The sequence below is a fragment of the Urocampus carinirostris genome, chromosome 10 (genome assembly GCF_059441175.1).
Source record: "Urocampus carinirostris isolate Australia breed hairy pipefish chromosome 10, RoL_Ucar_1.0, whole genome shotgun sequence".
Taxonomy (NCBI): Eukaryota; Metazoa; Chordata; class Actinopteri; order Syngnathiformes; family Syngnathidae; genus Urocampus; species Urocampus carinirostris.
Genome location: NC_142358.1, coordinates 3,270,570 through 3,288,932, shown reverse-complemented (window position 1 = coordinate 3,288,932; position 18,363 = coordinate 3,270,570). Strand labels below are relative to the sequence as shown.

Genomic DNA, 18,363 nt, shown 5'->3' with positions numbered 1-18,363 from the left:
GAAGAAATTCCGTAGACCACTGGTATATGGTGATCCTGGCATATGACTTTCAACCCACTCTGACAACTCAACTACAAAACATTATGAATTGTGGCATTTATGCATATGTTGAGTTATGTCTCCAAGATGCCGGTCTGTTATTAGTCCACCTAATGTAAAATGCTGGTGTGTTATCAGATTGCATCAGGGCACATCACAAAAATGCTGATATGCTATTGGCTGAACTCCTTTCCACAATGCCTTTCTTTATTCTCATAAAGTTCGGAATCTCGTGTGCTTCCAAAATGTATTGTATTAAAATACTGTTTTTCCACAGTATTTATTTGCAATGGGTCTGAGGACTTACAGTAACACAAAAGGCAAAAGCAAATCATGTCAACATGATAACCATTGAAAAAAGCTTGCGATTATTAAGAAATGGAAAGCAGGTACACAAATCTCTACCCTTTCTGAGTTGCACAGCCATAACCAATCAACAACTAGGACTAGTGTTAAAAAATAAAGGGGCGATTAAAGCAAGGAAAAAATATAAGGGTATGACATTCCTTGCAAGTGGAAGTTTAAAAATGAGTCTAGTTTTAAATCCAGGACTGTATTTTAATTAATCATGGAGATCCTTCAAAATCTGAAAACTTTAACGTGTTAGTATTCCTCACTTGCTCTTTGTCAGCCTCCACATTAGGCAACTGGCTCATCTCGAGGAAGAGCTCCGTTCCATCGAGCTTAGTCGGTTCTGTGGGATGAGTGTCCGAGGACGTCTGACAACTTTTCAGCTTTGATACTAGATCTTGGAGTATTTGCATTAACGTCTTCAAGATGGCACAGCCACTGTATTTTGAAAACTAAGAAGAAAATGAAATACATAACTGAGCATTAACAATCATTTTTCCAGCCTTCTTACTGTGCCAAAGCGATCCACTGTCGATTTGATGTAGAGTAGTATTTGTTTGATGGACAGGGGAAGGTCAACCACTGCCATGGAGCCCATGGCGTGCTCCACTTGAGTTCGGAATGTGTCCTTGAGCATTGGACTCAGACCATCTAGGTATGCGGTTTTCATTAGAGCTGTGAAAGACAGTGATGTTTTGTTTGGATGATTTTCTGAGGATTCGAACTGGAAGAAAAAAAGAAAAACAATTGTAAACAGTCTAAAATTGACACTAAAAAACAAGAACGTAAATTTTACAATTTAGAATACGGAGTAAATCGAACTTTGCTTCTCCACGCCACAGGGCTTAAGGACATTTCCACATTTAAGTACGCATTAGAAAGAAGACACACCAATGGAGCGGAAAATTGTGCAAAATCTGGAAGCTGACTTCCATATTTTCTTGTGGACATGAAAGCTGCCGTCCCTGCCAGCAACAACAAAATGACAGAGAAATCAGGATACACGCAATGTGGCTGAAGAGAGACAATAGCTAGAAGTGGTCAAAACTGGTTTAATTGGCTTACTGTAACAGCTACCGGGAGAAGCGACTCATAAGGCCAGTAAATGATTGCAAGAGCAAAACAGAATTTGTCATAGTCTGAACCCCGAACTCAGCGATATGAGCGGCCAAAACTTTTTCCGGCCGCTCACGTCCCAGAACAGTGGAACAATGAGAAAAAAAGTTGAAGATGAAAAGTGCAACATGCCTGAATCCCACAACTTAGCGGCGTTTACTAGCATTGCAAGTTGTGAAAGGTAAATGACACTGAAGAACGAAGCAGGAGCAGTTAACAATAGCAATAGCTGCTAGCGGCGACCATAACCTGCAGCCTGGTGGCTCAGATGATGGCTAGAGAAGAACACAATGGTAAAAGAAAGATGCCTTTATCCCAGAACTCAGTGACATTCGCTAGCGTGATGTGTGTAAGGTGAGCGACATTGCAGAACAAAAGAATTATGAACAATAGTGCCTAAAGGCGAGCATTACCTGGCAGCCAGTTGGCTAATGAGTGTCTAGAAAATGTAACATTGGAAAAAAAAGCCCCATGAGACAATACGGGGGCTCAAAAATTATTTGTATGCATTTGTTTTGCTGACTATTTGAATCGCAATAGCATTTTATTAAAATTAAATTCACATTGAGGCTTGAAACCATTAAAAGGATCATTTGTAATGATTACCAAGAATTTGTGGTGAAACCTAAAAACTGTAACTTGGGTCTTTCCATGTCCTCCTCAAATATGGCTAGATGCAATGTGGCAAACTGACCAGGTTTACTCGGCAGGGCTTCGGTAGCCACTGAGAGTAATAGCGGTGAAGATGCACGGTAGAGTCATGCGCGGTGACAGGCGATTCTGAGGACGTCAAGTCTTTGTCGTACTGCAGAAGACCCATACAGAGTGGTAGTGGATCGCGCTGACTATGCAGGATGTGACACAAAACGGTGGACAGGTACTCGAACACAGCCACTACAGGAAGTAAACACACACAATCATTTTAAGTCTATAAGTATACTGTATTGACAAGTTAAAGCGCAATTTGAAGCTGAGGGTAAGGATGACAAACCTGAAAATAATTTGTGGTAGGAAGCGACAAAAATAATAAATATGACACATTGGAAATCATAAAACACAGCGTACGTATACATTTTCCATTGCCAACTTTAAGCTCTTTTTAAGCACTTTCAAGGCCAATTTTGCAAGTACTTTAAAAAGAAAAAAAATCAAAATCCAAAAGAACTTTTTTGTTCCCTTAGATAACTAAATCAAAGCCAATATCTTGTTGCTAGCACATACTTTGCAATGTTTTGAGCTTTTCCTATCTATGATCTTTTTGTGTCGGCACGGTAGAGTCATGCGCGGTGACAGGCGATTCTGAGGACGTCAAGTCTTTGTCGTACTGCAGAAGACCCATACAGAGTGGTAGTGGATCCCGCTGACTATTGGGGCGGCAGTAGCTCAGGAGGTAGAGCGATCGTTTTAGGATTAAGGGATCCCAGTTCGAATCCCGGCTTGTCCGTGTTACATGTCGAAGTGTCCGTGGGTAAGACATTGAACCCCCAATTACCCCCAATAAGCAGGTTAGCGCCTTACATGGCTGCACAGATCACGGCCGCTATTGGGAAATGTGAAGCACAATGTAAAGCGCTTTGGGAAGTCATTGACATGAAAAGCGCTATATAAATGCAGATCATTTTAGATCATTTCAATGGGCTTATAAACTGACATGAATTCTGCAGCTTTTCTTCAACAATGCACTTGCAGCTTGGATACGTTACACATTGCCGGTTACACGTGTTTACAAACACGGAAAACCCAAAGAAAGTACTGAGCACGAAAATGAGCCAAGTTTGGACTAATTTTCCTGATATTGGTTGCTCCGAAGCAAAGTGTATTCAATAGATCCATGTCCAAACTGGTTAAAATAAAATTGGAAATATTTTTTGGGGGTTTGCATTTTCATTATTTTTCTGAAGCACAGAAGAGTTAAAAATTATTTTATTGTTTTGCATTTTCAGGGATTTTGTGTTGTTGTTCGACTTTAAATCTGTTCAGTGGGTAAAAAGCTAACTTTGTTTGGTATTTTACACATTATTTGTTTTTAGGGATCCCTCCGCTACTAATGACTAAATAATTTGGTGTATAATGTTGTATTACTATTATTGATAATATACAGTGCATCCGGAAAGTATTCACAGTGCTTCACTTTTTCCACATTTTGTTATGTTACAACCTCATTCCAAATTGTATTAATTTAATCTCTTATCTCAAAATTCTACACAAAATATGAAATGAAATGAAATTATCTGCATTTATATAGCGCTTTTCAAGTCAATGACTTCCCAAAGCGCTTTACAGTGTGCTTCACATTTACCAATAGCGGCCGTGATCTGTGCTGCCATGTAAGGCGCTAACCTGCTTATTGGGGGTAATTGGGGGTTCAATGTCTTACCCACGGACACTTCGACATGTAACACGGACAAGCTGGGATTCGAACTGGGATCCCTTAATCCTAAGACGATCGCTCTACCTCCTGAGCTACTGCCGCCCCAAAATACTCCATTATGACACTGTGAAAACGTTTTTATTTTTTTTATTTTTTTTGAATTTATTAAAAATAGAAAACTAAGAAATCACATTTACATAAGTATTCACAGCCTTTGCCATGAAGCTCAAAATTGAGCTCATGTGCATCTTTTTTCCACTGATCATCCTTGAGATCTTTCTACAGCTTAATTGGGAGTCCACCTGCAGTAAATTCAGTTAATTGGACATGATTTGGAAAGGCACACACCTGTCTATATAAGTTCCCACAGTTGAGTGTGCATGTCAGAGCACAAACACCAAGCATGATGTCAAAAGAACTTTTTGTAGACCTGCGAGACAGGATTGTCTTGAGGCACAAATCTGGGGAAGGATACAGAAAAAATTCTGCTGCTTTGAAGGTCCCAATGAGCACAGTGGCCTCCATTATTCGTAAATGGAAGACATTTGGAACCACCAGGACTCTTCCTAGAGCTGGCCGGCCTTCTAAACTGAGCGATCGGGCAAGAAGGGCCATAGTCAGGGAGGTGACCAAGAACCCGATGGTCACTCTTTCAGAGCTCCAGCGTTCCTCTGTGGAGAGAGGAGAGCCTTCCAGAAGGACAACCATCTCTGCAGCAATCCACCAATCAGGCCTGTACGGTAGAGTGGCCAGACGAAAGCCACTCCTTAGTAAAAGGAACATGGAAGCCCGTCTGGAATTTGCCAAAAAGCACCTGAATGACTCTCAGACCACGAGAAACAAAATTCTCTGGTCTGATGAGACAAAGATTGAACTCTTTGGTGTGAATGCCAGGCGCCATGTTTGGAGGAAACCAGGCACCGCTCATCACCAGGCCAATACCATCCCTACAGTGAAGCATGGTGGTGGCAGCATCATGCTGTGGGGATGTTTTTCAGCAGCAGGAACTGGCAGACTAGTCAGGATAGAAGGAAAAATGAATGCAGCAATATATAGAGATATCCTGGATGAAAACCTGCTCCAGAGCGCTCTTGACCTCAGGCTCGGGCAAAGGTTAATTTTTCAGCAGGACAACGACCCAAAGCACACAGCCAAGATTTTAAAAGATTGGCTTCAGAAACACTCCGTGAATGTCCTGGAGTGGCCCAGTCCAGACTTGAATCCGATCGAACATCTCTGGAGAGATCTGAAAATGGCTGTGCACAAACGTCTCCCATCCAACCTGATTGAGCTTGAGACTTATTGCAAAGAAGAATGGGCAAAACTGCCTAAAGATAGGCGTGCTAAACTTGTGGGATTATATTCAAAAAGACTTGAGGCTCTATTTGTTGCCAAAGTTGGATCAACAAAGTATTAAGCAAAGGCTGTGAATACTTATGTAAATGTGATTTCTTAGTTTTCTATTTTTAATAAATTCAAAAAAAGTAAAAAAAAAACTTTTTCACATTGTCATAATGGAGTATTTTGTGTAGAATTTTGAGATAAGAGATTAAATTAATACAATTTGGAATGTGGAAAAAGTGAAGCGCTGTGAATACTTTCCGGATGCACTGTATGATTAAAAAGAAAATCTGAGGACCCATTTGGGAGCCAAAAGAGCTGCTCTTTTTAGTGAAACTGTGCCATAAAATCTGGTTTTCTAAATAGAGCTGTCCACTTAGGTGCGACCAGTAGGGTGCGGCGAAACTTTACATAACAAGGCTTTAATGAACAAGCCACCAGAGCAGGCGTTTCAGCACCATTTTAATGCACTTTTTAGGTTTTTCTCAATTTTTTGTGTAGTCTTTAAAGTCAGACTGCCATGAAACATGGCAATGGCAAAAATTTCAGCACAGATTAAAGCTCAAAACACTGTGGGGTTTGTAGTAAAGAGCCAAACGATACACAAGTTTACTCGCAAAAAATGAGTATCACTTGATTTCTGTGAGGCATTTTGGTTTTATTTTCAGACTCCACGACAAAAATTCCAATGGCCTATCTATTTATATATAGTGTAAGTTGATGCTTCTGCCAAGTCAGGTACGAGCACACCTGGTAAACACACAGGGACGCAGCAATGGAGCTCACTTTTAGAGCAAATAAGCACTCTACTTTGTTGATTAGGTGGGTGTCAAGAATGAAATCCTCCTTCATTTAATGTATTATTTAATATCATAATGATGTAATACCTGCTTCTTAATTGTAATCCGATTCCTCGCTAACAGCATCTATATAAGAGTTATTAATTTGTAATTAGTCATGTAAAAAATTCATTCGGACTGCTCCAATCAGCAACCAGGAAATATAAGACACCATGCCAGGCATGTCCAAAGTCCGACCCTGGGACATTTACAGCTAGCGATCAAATTTTTAGTGGCCCCGGCCTCTGTCATAGAATTAATAATATGTGGCCCGCCAGTAATCTTGACTGCAGAATGAAATACATTTGTTGAGGTTGTTTAGCTTTTAATTCTGTATATTATTGCAAGTTATATTGTTATTGCAATTTCGACGAAATGATTGGATGGTCCATGCCCCATTCTTTGTCTCCTGATTGTTGGTCTAGAACAGGGGTCGGCAACCTATGACATGCGTGCCAGCAGTGGCAGGCGAGGGGTTAAGCAGTGGCACTCGAGCGCATAGCAAAATGATAATGATTACCGTATTTTCCGCACTATAAGGCGCACCTAAAAGCCTTTATTTTTTTCAAAAGCTGACCATGCGCCTTATAATACAGTGTGCCTTATTTATGGATCAATTTTAAAATTGCAAAGTTTTCCATTTAACTTGCAGCCGCCGACTCGATTTTCCCCCGAACGCCAAGTAGTACACGGTGTATGCTGGGATTTATTTACCGGTGTTTCATTGGCTAACCAATGTGTCAATCATCATTTGAATCAATCACTATTGGCTAAACTTATTCAGAGGTCAAGGGGCGGATCCTTTTTATCATTTACAGGCTGGCATTGGCTTAAACGGCAACACAAAGCCTGCAATTGGCCAAAACAACGGTGTATGCTGTGATTTATTTACCGGCGTTTCATTGGCTAACCAATGTGTCAATCATCATTTGAATTGATCACTATTGGCTAAAGTTATTCGGAGGTCAAGGGGCGGATCCTTTTTATCATTTACAGGCTGGCATTGGCTTAAACGGCAACACAAAGCCTGCAATTGGCCAAAAAAGATGAATGTTTATGGCACGTGGCTGACGGCATAGAGAAAGCATTTTTTTCTATTCTGTATTTGAAATTATTTTATTCTCCTGGATTTACTACCCTCACGGATATAAGAGGACATTGGCTGCACATTATGATGAACACAACGACTTCGGTGAGCTACTTCGGGTTTTATATTGTCCCTGTATCTTGTTTCAGACTGAACTCGATGTTTCTGTGATAAGCGGTGCAGATAATGGATGGAATGGAGTGTCTATTTTTAAATTAAACTCAATTCAAGTGTTTATTGTCATATGCACAGTAAAGTTGCGAGCGAAAAAGAAAATAGAAACTCAGGAATGGTTGGCATTTCTTGAATCCCAAGACTTGAACCTTCCGAATGATGGAACGATGCATTTGAGTGACATCGTACGGACACCGCATCCGCACGTGTTCTCGACACGTATTTGCGTCTTTGCAAGCTTTGGGAATGTTAAGGGGGTAATAAGTTGGACTTAACTATCTGACTGTTTTGTCCACGTTCCCATTGTAGCGCCTTATAATCCGGTGCGTCTTATCTATGTCAAAAATTGGACCAAAAACTATTTTTTCGGGGTGCGCCCTATAACCCGGTGCGCCTTATAGTGCGGAAAATACGGTATATTTCAAAAATGCGCATTTTTACCTGAATTTAGACATTTTCAGTTATTCATTTTCGTGTTATTTAGAGGCTTTACTTTAGCGCCCCTCCTCCTCTGCTACGTGTGTCAGTTTGTGTTTGCCCGGCGCCTTGCAGAGGGGGGATCCGTGTTTTAACCCAGCCAACGAAACACAAGCGCGATAAATGAACCAATCATGATGGCTCCTCGAGCGAACACATATCGTTCTTTCCAGCCATCGTGGACAGACGAATGAGGTTTTGTGCAAAAAATTGACCGTGCTTTTTTGTGCATTATGCCTCGAGCGTTGTAACTCGCACAGCAAGTGTTAATCGTCCTTACGAGACGAAACATGAACATGAATTAAAGGTCTGACATGGTGGAGACATTAAAACGCGCAGTGTCCTGGTACGGAACACAAACACAGACCCAGACCTTTGTCACTGCTAAAAACACCACCACTAAAGCAAGCTATTACATAGCTCACTGCATAGCAAAGCACAGAAAACCATTTACTGATGGCGTGTGTGCGCGCGCATTCCTTCTGCTTTGCTGCTGTTATTTCTAGTTTTCTGCAACAAAATATCATTGATGAATGGTATGGTAGCTGTCCATAACACTTGTTTTTTGATGGTAGTTCATTGTTAATGAAGAATGGTTGATTCTGGTTAATTCTTGTGGCAAAAAGTTGAAGTCATCGATGGCGACAGCCCTTTCCACTTGTTATTCACATTCATTTTTTACTTGATAGATGAACAAGAATAGTGGAAGATAAATTGGTCAGTTACCAGTGTTTTTCAACCAGTGGGCCGGGGCACACTAGTGTGCCATGATACCTCGTGTAGTGTGCCGCTGGAATTTGCCGAAATTTAACTTTCCAACAAATCAGACCATTATTCAGTATTTTTGCAATCTTCAGATGATGAACTGTAATAGTCATCCATATCAGCAGGTGGCAGTAGATTTGTATGTACCTTTTATGTACTAATTATCTGCTCTTTAGGTAACACAGTACATTTAATAACTTAATTTGTTTTATCAAAACGGTTTAAGATTGCACTGTAAAAAATAAAAACAAAGCACATCATTTTTTCTTGTTTTAAGTATTATTTTCTTCTTTTTATATACTAATTATCTGCTTATGAGGTAGTACAGTGAAATATTTGACATAACTTCATTTTCAAACATTTTCGATGGACGGTGTGCCTCGGAACTTTTTTATAAATTAAAGTGTACCTTGGTTCAAAAAGGGTTGAAAAACACTGAGTTATATGATTAAAATGTATATTAATGTTGTAAATTTGGACTGGTGTAAAATGACAGCTCTGTTGGATATTAAAAAAATGTTGTGCGAGTCATTAATCTTGGTGTGGCACACTGATTTACAAGGAAATTTAAAACGTCACTCCAAAAAGGTTGCTGACTCCTGGTCTAGAACTTGCGTTTTTATTTGCTCCCCTATTTTTTCGGTGTTCGGGTAATGTAATTACAGTTGACTTTTACCGAACGTTTTTATTATTTATGGCAAAAAATATGTAATAATAATTATCGTCATAGTTTAGAGGCCAGAGCTAATTGTACGTTCAGAAAGAAGGTATTTTTTACCTTTGTCTGGAGTCAGGTTATTACGGGCCTCCAGAGCAGCAGGAACAGCAACACTGAAAGGAAAAGACTGAATGACGAGGTCCTCACTCATAGGTGTGCCAAACTCCTCAATTTTGCAGTTGGTGCCATCCATGATAATATCCAGCATGTCCAGGACGTCTAGTGGAAGAAAGTGTTAGAGTTGCGTTTAAAAATGATCAGGAAATACAAAGATGGCACACAAAGCTACCCTTGCTAAGTTGAATGGCAGTGAAAAATCAACGATCTAAACGATTATTAGGAATAGAGGCGAATAAAGTCTTCTAAGAGTATGACTGTCAACGCACAGGAAAGGTTTAAAAACTGTTTTGTTTTTAATCCCCAGCCTGTGTCTCCCCCTGTGCATCACCTGCAACTTCAATCAACCAGCTCAAATTAGCTGCTGGGCTAAGAAGGCTACCAGATAGACCAGCGCTTCGGAGCATGTTCCTGACCAATGGCAGATCCATCGTCCACAAAATTAGTGAATTGAAGCTGTACATCGCTACCAACAGCTTCGTCCGGAATTGCAGTATTTTTGTTATCACAGAGTCTTGGCTTCACCCGCCGATCCCCGACGCTGCAGTCCAACTAGCAGGACGCACGCTACACCGGCACGACCGAGACGGAGACACCAGTAAAAACAAGGCTAGAGGACTATGCGCTTAAGTGCATAACACGTGGTGCAACAACAGCAGAATCATTGACACACATTGTCACCCGATATAGAGTTTCTAGCAGTGTCTTGTAGACCCTTGATTCTACCGAGAGAGCAAACTGTGGTCATTGCGATTGCTGTTTACGTTCCACCGGATGCTAACGTTAGCATAGTGCTAAATCTCCTGCTCGCTGGTATTAATAAACAGCAGCTTGCCCTGCTTCAAAACCTCCACCATAATTCCCATTCCCAAGAAGTCAGCAGTGGAAAGCCTCCATGACTACAGGCCTGTCGCACTTACGCCTGTGGTCATGAAGTGCTTTGAGAGGTTGGTGTCCCAGCACATCAAGGACTCCATAGCACCCACACTGGACCCCCACCAGAGTGCCTACAGGGCAAACCGCACCACCAATGACGCCATAAACACCGCACTTCACACCGCGCTGAGCCACCTGGACCACCGGGGGAGCTACGTCAGAATGCTCTTTCTGGACTCCAGCTAAGCCTTCAATACCATTATCTCACCTTGGACTCTCTTCCTCCATCTGCTACTGGATAATGGACTTCCTTTCAAACCGCCCTCAGTCCGTGAAACTCTGCAATCACGTCTCTCCCACCCTAAAACTGAGCACCGACTCCCCCCAAGGATGCGTACCGAGCCCCCTGCTTTAAACCATCTACACCTCCGACTGCTCACCGACCCACCTCACAAACACAATTGTTAAGTTCGCCGACGATTCTACCATGGTCGGGCTCATCTCTGAAGGGGGCGAGGCGGCGTACTGGGAAGAGGTGGCGTCACTGACAACGTGGTGTTCGAAAAACAACCTCATGTTAAACACCACAAAAACAAAAGAACTCATACTAGACTTCAGGAGGAAAGGCAAGAACCCAGCACCACTCATTTTAAACGGACACTGTGTAGAGAGAGTCCACTCTTTCAAATTCCTGGGTGTGCACATCTCCAACAACCTCTTCTGGTCTGCAAACACCAGAGCGGTGGTAGGGAAGGCCCAGCAGCGACTCAATTTCCTGAGAGTGCTCAGGAAAAATAATCTGAAACAGCATCTGCTGGTGTCCATCTACAGAGCCGCAGTGGAGAGCATTCTGGCATATTGCAATATGGTGTGGTATGTTGGGTGCAAGGCAGCAGACGGGAAAACACTTCAGAGGGTCATCAACACACCCCAGAGAATCGTTGGTTGCTCTCTGCCCAGTCTGGAGGATATTGCCTGCTCTTGCTACCTCAGCAGAGCTGGAAACATCAACAATGACATTGCAAGACAGGCTCGACTTTTGAGGAAAACAAACAAGATACAAGGAACTTAGACTTCAAACTGTAGAGTATACATTAAGTTAAAAGGCACTCCAGAAGAAGCAAAAATACTTTCGGTCCGAGAAATGCAGAAGATGGACAGATTTGCCTGAAGTGATACAATGGCATCCTGGACTGACAATATGGACACCTTTATTACAGATCACAATAAAAAAAACAACATCATAATATATTAGGCCATGATCTACCGGAACTGAGCATTGTTGATCACACTGACTCTAATAATTCAAGATTAGATGACTTCCATCCTGACCACAAATTTCTATCAACTAGCTCAGACAATTGCAAATATTATGCTGGAAATTAATAGAATACTTTTGTTAAATCTGAAGGGAAATTCTGAATAATACACTTTAACAGTAGAAGCATGTACACAAATTTTGATGACATCACTGAATGCTTACGGCAATTAGAGAACCCGTTTAGTGTCATTGCAGTTTCTGAAACGTGGTTCAGTAAGGAAAGGGGTGTTAATTCTGAATTAAACGACTATAATTTGAACTATGTAAATAGAACAAACAAAATAGGAGGAGGAGTAGCAATATATGCGCACAAAAGATTTAAATCGAAAACAGTATAAAACATGTCATTTGTCATTGACGATTTACTTGAATGTATTACAATAGAAATTATAAATAAAAAAAGGAAAAATATTATAGTCAGTTGAGTATATAGATAACCGGGCTCAAATCTGGAAACCTTCACAAACTGGGCTGAAAAAACATATTCAACAATAGGCGCCAAAACACTATTCATTTGTTGGGATCTCAACATCGATCTAATGAATCCAAACAAACATAAAAACATTGATGACTATATTAATATAATGTACAGTATGAGTTTGTACCCAACTATATTAAGGCCTAGTAGATTCACTTCACATAGTGCAATACTCATTGACAATATATTTACAAATAATATGGAATTTACAAACGTCAGCGGATTACTGGTTTGTGATATGTCTGATCACCTACCAGTATTTACAGTGTATGATGAAAAGTTTACAAGACAAAAATCAACTAAGGATTATGTTTACAAACAAGTTAGAACTGAAGAGACTATTATATCACTCTATGATGACTTAGTTAAACAAAACTGGAATGTTATATATGGTACAGATGATGTGGATCATGCGTTTGACATATTTTTGGAAATATTCACCAACAAGTATAACAAAAATTGCCCAATGAGACAAACTAATATTAAGAATAAATCTGTAAACCATCCATGGATAACTAAGGGTTTATATAATGCTTGTAAGAAAAAAAACACCTTATATGGAAACTAAGAACTGAGGAAGCCGAATCCCAATATAAAACGTATAAAAACAAATTGACAGGAATATTAAGAGCAAGCAAGAAATTATACTATACCAATTTATTACATTATAAAAAAAGTAATATCAAAGGTATTTGGGATATATTAAATAGTATAATAAAAGGAAATAATGTAAGTAATAAATATCCAAATTATTTTATTGATAATAACAGTGAAAATTATAATTTAAATCAAGTTGTGAAGAAATTCAATGTTATGTTGTAAATGTTGGACCAGAACTCGCTGCAAATATCCCAGAGTGCAGTGGTAAACAATTTGAGTCACTGATAAAAATGAACTCCAAGACCATGTTTTTATCTGGGGTTACGGAATCAGAAATCTTAGTTAACAACTGTAAAAACAAAACGTCTATGGATTGTTTTGACATTGATATGGTACTAGTTAAGCAAATTATAAATAGCATTGTGAAACCATTGACCTACATCTGTAATCTATCATTTCTAACAGGTAAATTTCCAAATCAAATGAAAATAGCAAAAGTTATACCAACATACAAAAATGGAAACGAGCACATTTTTACAAACTATAGACCGGTATCTCTGCTTCCTCAGTTCTCTAAAATATTAGAGAGACTTTACAATAATAGACTAGAACAATTTGTAGATAAACATAAATTGATTAATGAAAGTCAATATGGTTTTAGAGCAAACAGATCAGCAACAATGGCAATTATTGATGCAGTAGAAGAAATCACCCATAGTATAGAAAAAAAAGAGATACGCAGTCGGGGTATTTATTGACTTTAAGAAAGCATTTGATACCATTAATCATAATATACTATTAAAAAAAATGGAAAAATATGGCATCAGGGGAGTGGCTTTGCAATGGATTCAAAGTTATTTGACGGGGAGGAAGCAATATGTAAAAATGGGAGAGTTGTCATCTGAATACTTGGACATCTGTTGTGGAGTAACACAGGGTTCTATCCTGGGACCAGTTATTTAATTTAGGTATTAACAATATTTTTAATGTTTCAAAACTATTGAAAATAGTAATATTTGCAGACGACACTAACATTTTCTATTCAAATGATAACTATATTGATTTGGTAACCTGTATTAATCGTGAACTAATTAACCTAAAAGTATGGATGGATATAAATAAATTATCTTTAAATTTAAATAAAACCAAAGTAATATTATTTGGTCATCGCAAGGCAAATCAAGATTTAGAAGTAAAAATGGATGGTGTCGCAATAGACATTGTATCAGAAATTAAGTTTTTAGGGGTCATAATAGACAATAAATTAAGTTGGAAAACACACATCAGACACATACAAACTAAGGTATCTAAAAGCATTTCAATAATTAATAAAGCCAAATGTCTTTTAAATTATAATGCATTGTATTTATTATATTGTTCTCTAGTTCTGCCATATTTAACATACTGTGCACAAGTCTGGGGCAATAATTACAAAAGTTCACTACAGCCCCTTTTTATCCTTCAAAAACGTGCAATAAGAACCATACACAGGGTAGGATATTGGGATCATACCAATAATTTATTCATGCAGTCCAAATTATTAAAATTGGACGATTGAATAAAATTTTTCACTTCACAACTGTTATTTAAGGTCAACAAAAACATAGTGCCAGAAAACATACAATTTTTCACTCGGAAAGAGGGAAATTATAACTTGAGGGGCTGTAGTAAATTCAAAATCCCAAAGGTGAGAACAACCAGGAAAAGTATGTGTGTGTCTGTGTGTGGAGTCAAACTTTGGAATAATTTACAAGATGAGATCAAACAATGTCCAACTATCCATGTGTTCAAATTTAAATACAAAAAAGCATTACTGGCAAAATACAGGGATGAAGAAAATGGAATATGAGGGAGATTGGAAATACTGCGTTAAAACTATGGTAAACTTGTTGTTATTGTTGCTATTATTATATCAGAACTGTTATTATAAATATTATGTTTATTTTTATTGCTGTTATTATCATTGTGCCGCAGTGACATTTGGTAACAAGGCGTATTATGACGTTGAGGGAAGGGTATTGCGAAGATTAGTGTAATAAAATCTGTGATTATTGTAATTGTTATAATTATTGATATCTGACCTATGTAATAAGTATATCCATGAGATTTTGTTATATTAGACATAAGAGGAAAGTAGAATTTGTAAAATGTATTTAATAGGGAAGATAAAGGGGTAGGAAAAATAAGCATCTGCTTCTGACTACCCCTTTTCGAACATGTTATGTGACATTATTTTGTTGTTGACTCATTGTTTTTGTCATGTTTTTAATTTAATGTTCGAAATAAAAGTTTTCATTCATTCATTCTTACCCCGGCCACCACCTCTTTGACTTGCTGCCCTCCGGCAGACACTACAGGTCACACAAAACAAAAACAAACAGACTCAGAGATAGTTACTACCCCAGAGCCATCACCACCCTAAACACTCACTGCACAAAAAACAAACTCTCCACAAATGCTCTATAAGTGCAGACTATTTACATTTTAGGGAGGAATACCTGCTAACACACTACCTCCATACTGCTAACACACTACCTCCGTACTGCAAACACACTACCTCATACTGCAAAAACACTACCCCATACAGATGTATAATTGTATTCACGCCTATGCTTACTTTGCACAATGTTGCCTATTTTGCACTACTGCATATTGCACCAATACGATCCCCTGTAAGTAAACACCCAATGTAAATATCTTCTGCCACTACATACCCACACTTTCTTGTGTAAATATTGTGTAAATTATCTTTTTTTTTTTTCATTTTAAATTGTTTTTTTTTATCCTTACAGTTAAATGTGAAACTGGAGTGCCACGTTTTCGTTGTCACAATATGTTCAACCCATTTTGTAACAATGATTTCTATCTATCTATCTACCATTGTCATATCCCTCAAGTGGGGTGACCGACAGCAAGTCATACACATACAATAACAAAGAAAATAAAAAGGGAAAAAAATACCACAAAACACACACAAACATTTTGGGACCATGGCCAACCCAAATGCCCAAACACCCTAGCAAGTTTAGTGCCTCAGCACCCAAGTTGGTCACGCTTTCGTCCCACCAGATGGAACGGGACACAAGAAAGAGGCCATGTTACTCGGGTCAGGGTGACAACACACTTTTGTTCAACAGCAGGGCCCGACTGCTTTTACTGGTTTACCCCTGCCCTGCCCATCCCTTACAACTCGGCCAAACATCCCACTATCCTTTAACAACACCTCTCCACTCATTCCCATCACGAACAATGTAACAATGATAATAAAGGTATATTCTATTCTATTCTAGTCACACCAATTTGAATGTGTTTACCTGAGGTACGAGGGTTTGGAGCACGTTAGCTAATAACAATAGGTTTCAATCCCTAAAATATAAAACTTCACCTTAGAATCCGAACCTCAGAATGGATTGTTGTCGTATCCCTGGGGTGTACTGTAAAGCAACAACAAAGCAAGCTAACAAATAGTTTAGCGTTATGATAGTCTCAAGATGCAGCTTGTAAATAATCCCCTCTGCTTTTTATCTTTATTCATAGGAATTTGACATGAGCTAATCATCCTAAAGCACAATAAGAATCTACATTTTGTTTTACCTCCTATAATAATGCTGTGTGAAAAAAATATAGGTAATAATTACTGTGTTTTTTGTTGGTCATTTTTAGCGGCAGCCTGTTGCTTTCCTGTACACACAAGCAACTTACCGTCAATTTGAGATACACAAACACTGGCCGCATCTCCATCCTGCCCACTCAGGTTGGACTGCTGGTATGCCGCCTCCTGCACCAGACTGGCAACCTTATCTGTGTATTTGTGTGGATTGCGCACAATCTGGAGGAAAACCTGAAAATAAAAAAATTGATTGTTTAGTACCAGTATTAAGATGATGAGTAGGTTACATAGATGCACTCTCACTCTCTCCAAGAACTGGATGACCGTCTCTTGTTGGCCCGGCTCTACCCGGTCCAGTTGGTCCAGCCAGAGCTCTAGTTCCGCCCAGGTGTACTCAAACACTCCACTGTCTTTTAATACCTGAACACATAAAGCAGTATTTTGTCATACAGACGCTGTCCTACTTACGAACGAGTTCCGGACGATCGTTGGTAAGTTGCTCCAGTGCTATATTTTATAAGTTTAACTTTTGTATAAGTATGTTTAAGGCATGTATAGGTAACCTGTATTGTTTTGTACTAAATAAACATTTCATAAAATAATATGCTCTATAAAGATAAATAAAGTTAAGTTTAACTTACTTTTGGAAGATGCGCTTCAAGACTTAGGTGACGGAAAAAAAAGCGATCAACCAATTCCTCAATCACATCAAGCTTTCTAATTCCACTTTCATTTCAAAAGAAATGGCTCGCCTCTTCTTTACACCAACCATATTGAATGGATGCACGAGAAACAATAAAAATGTCAAAGTTCTTAGCGCACTGGAGATAGTATAGACCAGGGGACAGCAACCTTTTCGGTGTGGAGTGCCACACTGAAGATAGAAGAAGACACTTCAAACAATAAATCACAAAAAGTGCGAAATACCACGGAGCTGCTGGAAAGGCTGCCGCTCGCGGCTGCGCCGTTTGATGTATGTTGACAGCATGTATGTTAAATAAAAGCAACAAGGCAGAAGGCTACTTGAAAATAAGTGCAACAAAAATAACAGCTGATTTGGTCTCAGATATAAATGGTTTTCCGTGCTTTGCTATTTATGCAGTGAGCAATCGGATAACTTGCTTCAGTGGTGGTGTTTTTAGCAGTGACAAAGGTTTTTAAGAATCTGTGTTTGTATGCCGTACCTCGACACAGCGCGTTTTAATGTCTACGCCTTGAATTCATGTTTTGTCTCGTAATGATGTTTAACACTTGATGTGCAAGGTACAACGCTCTTGAGGCAAAATGCACAGTCATCTTTTGCACAAGCCCCCAGTCGGCAGTCAAAGAACGAGATTATTTCGCTGAAGGAGCTGTCCTTTTTCATTCATTTATCTCGTGCCGGCGTTTCTGTGGCTGGGTCAAAACACTGATTTCTTCTCTTCTGCGAGTCGCCGTGCAGACACACACGCGCACACAGAGCAGAAGAGGGGGGGCGCTACTGTAAAGCCTCTAAACAACACGGAGCGGAACTGAAAATGTCTAAATTTCAGGTAAAAATGCACATTTTTTTCAAATAATCATAATTTTGCCGTGCGCTCGCATGCCACTGGTTAACCCGTCTTAGGTTGACGACCCCTGGTATTGAGAGTATAGAATGTTTACACACGAATTAGGAAGAGGATTTTTTTTTTTTTTTACTTCCGGGTCGATGCTGGGTATAGCGCCACACACGGGTAGCGGCGGAAGGAAGCACTACAGTAATGTTTTGTTCTTGGAAAAAGGTGCACAAAATACAAAATCTAACTTACAGCAATGTCCGGATATTTTTCGACATCCCGCAAAAAATGTTCGTAACTACCGCTTTATGCCAGTCGAATGGTTGTAAGTAGGGGAGCGTCTTTAATTATTTTTTTATCTCTGAAAATTAGGTATCATCCGAAAATACGTCATGAAAATTAGACAACCATGAAGATTTAAAAAAAAACACAATATACCAAAGACCCCTTCTGCTTAATTTTCATTACATGGTGTGAAATAAGATCTTTTTTGGACACTATACAGCATTTCTCCTACCATACGACCTCAACAACAAATTATTTTG

The 18,363-nt window shown here is 39.2% G+C and overlaps 1 protein-coding gene across 2 annotated transcripts in view; it reads right to left on the bottom strand.

Annotated features, from left to right (window-relative positions):
• Positions 1 to 18,363, bottom strand: part of urb1 (URB1 ribosome biogenesis homolog) — a 72,556-nt gene that overhangs the window by 30,938 nt on the left and 23,255 nt on the right. For both annotated transcript variants that reach the window (XM_088346108.1, XM_088346111.1), the window contains 6 exons: positions 16,584 to 16,700; positions 16,373 to 16,511; positions 9,339 to 9,497; positions 2,201 to 2,400; positions 902 to 1,114; positions 657 to 842 (listed from right to left, as the gene is read on the bottom strand). In XM_088346108.1, the coding sequence (XP_088202234.1) occupies positions 657 to 842; positions 902 to 1,114; positions 2,201 to 2,400; positions 9,339 to 9,497; positions 16,373 to 16,511; positions 16,584 to 16,700 (1,014 nt within the window). The remainder of the gene's footprint in view (positions 1 to 656; positions 843 to 901; positions 1,115 to 2,200; positions 2,401 to 9,338; positions 9,498 to 16,372; positions 16,512 to 16,583; positions 16,701 to 18,363) is intronic.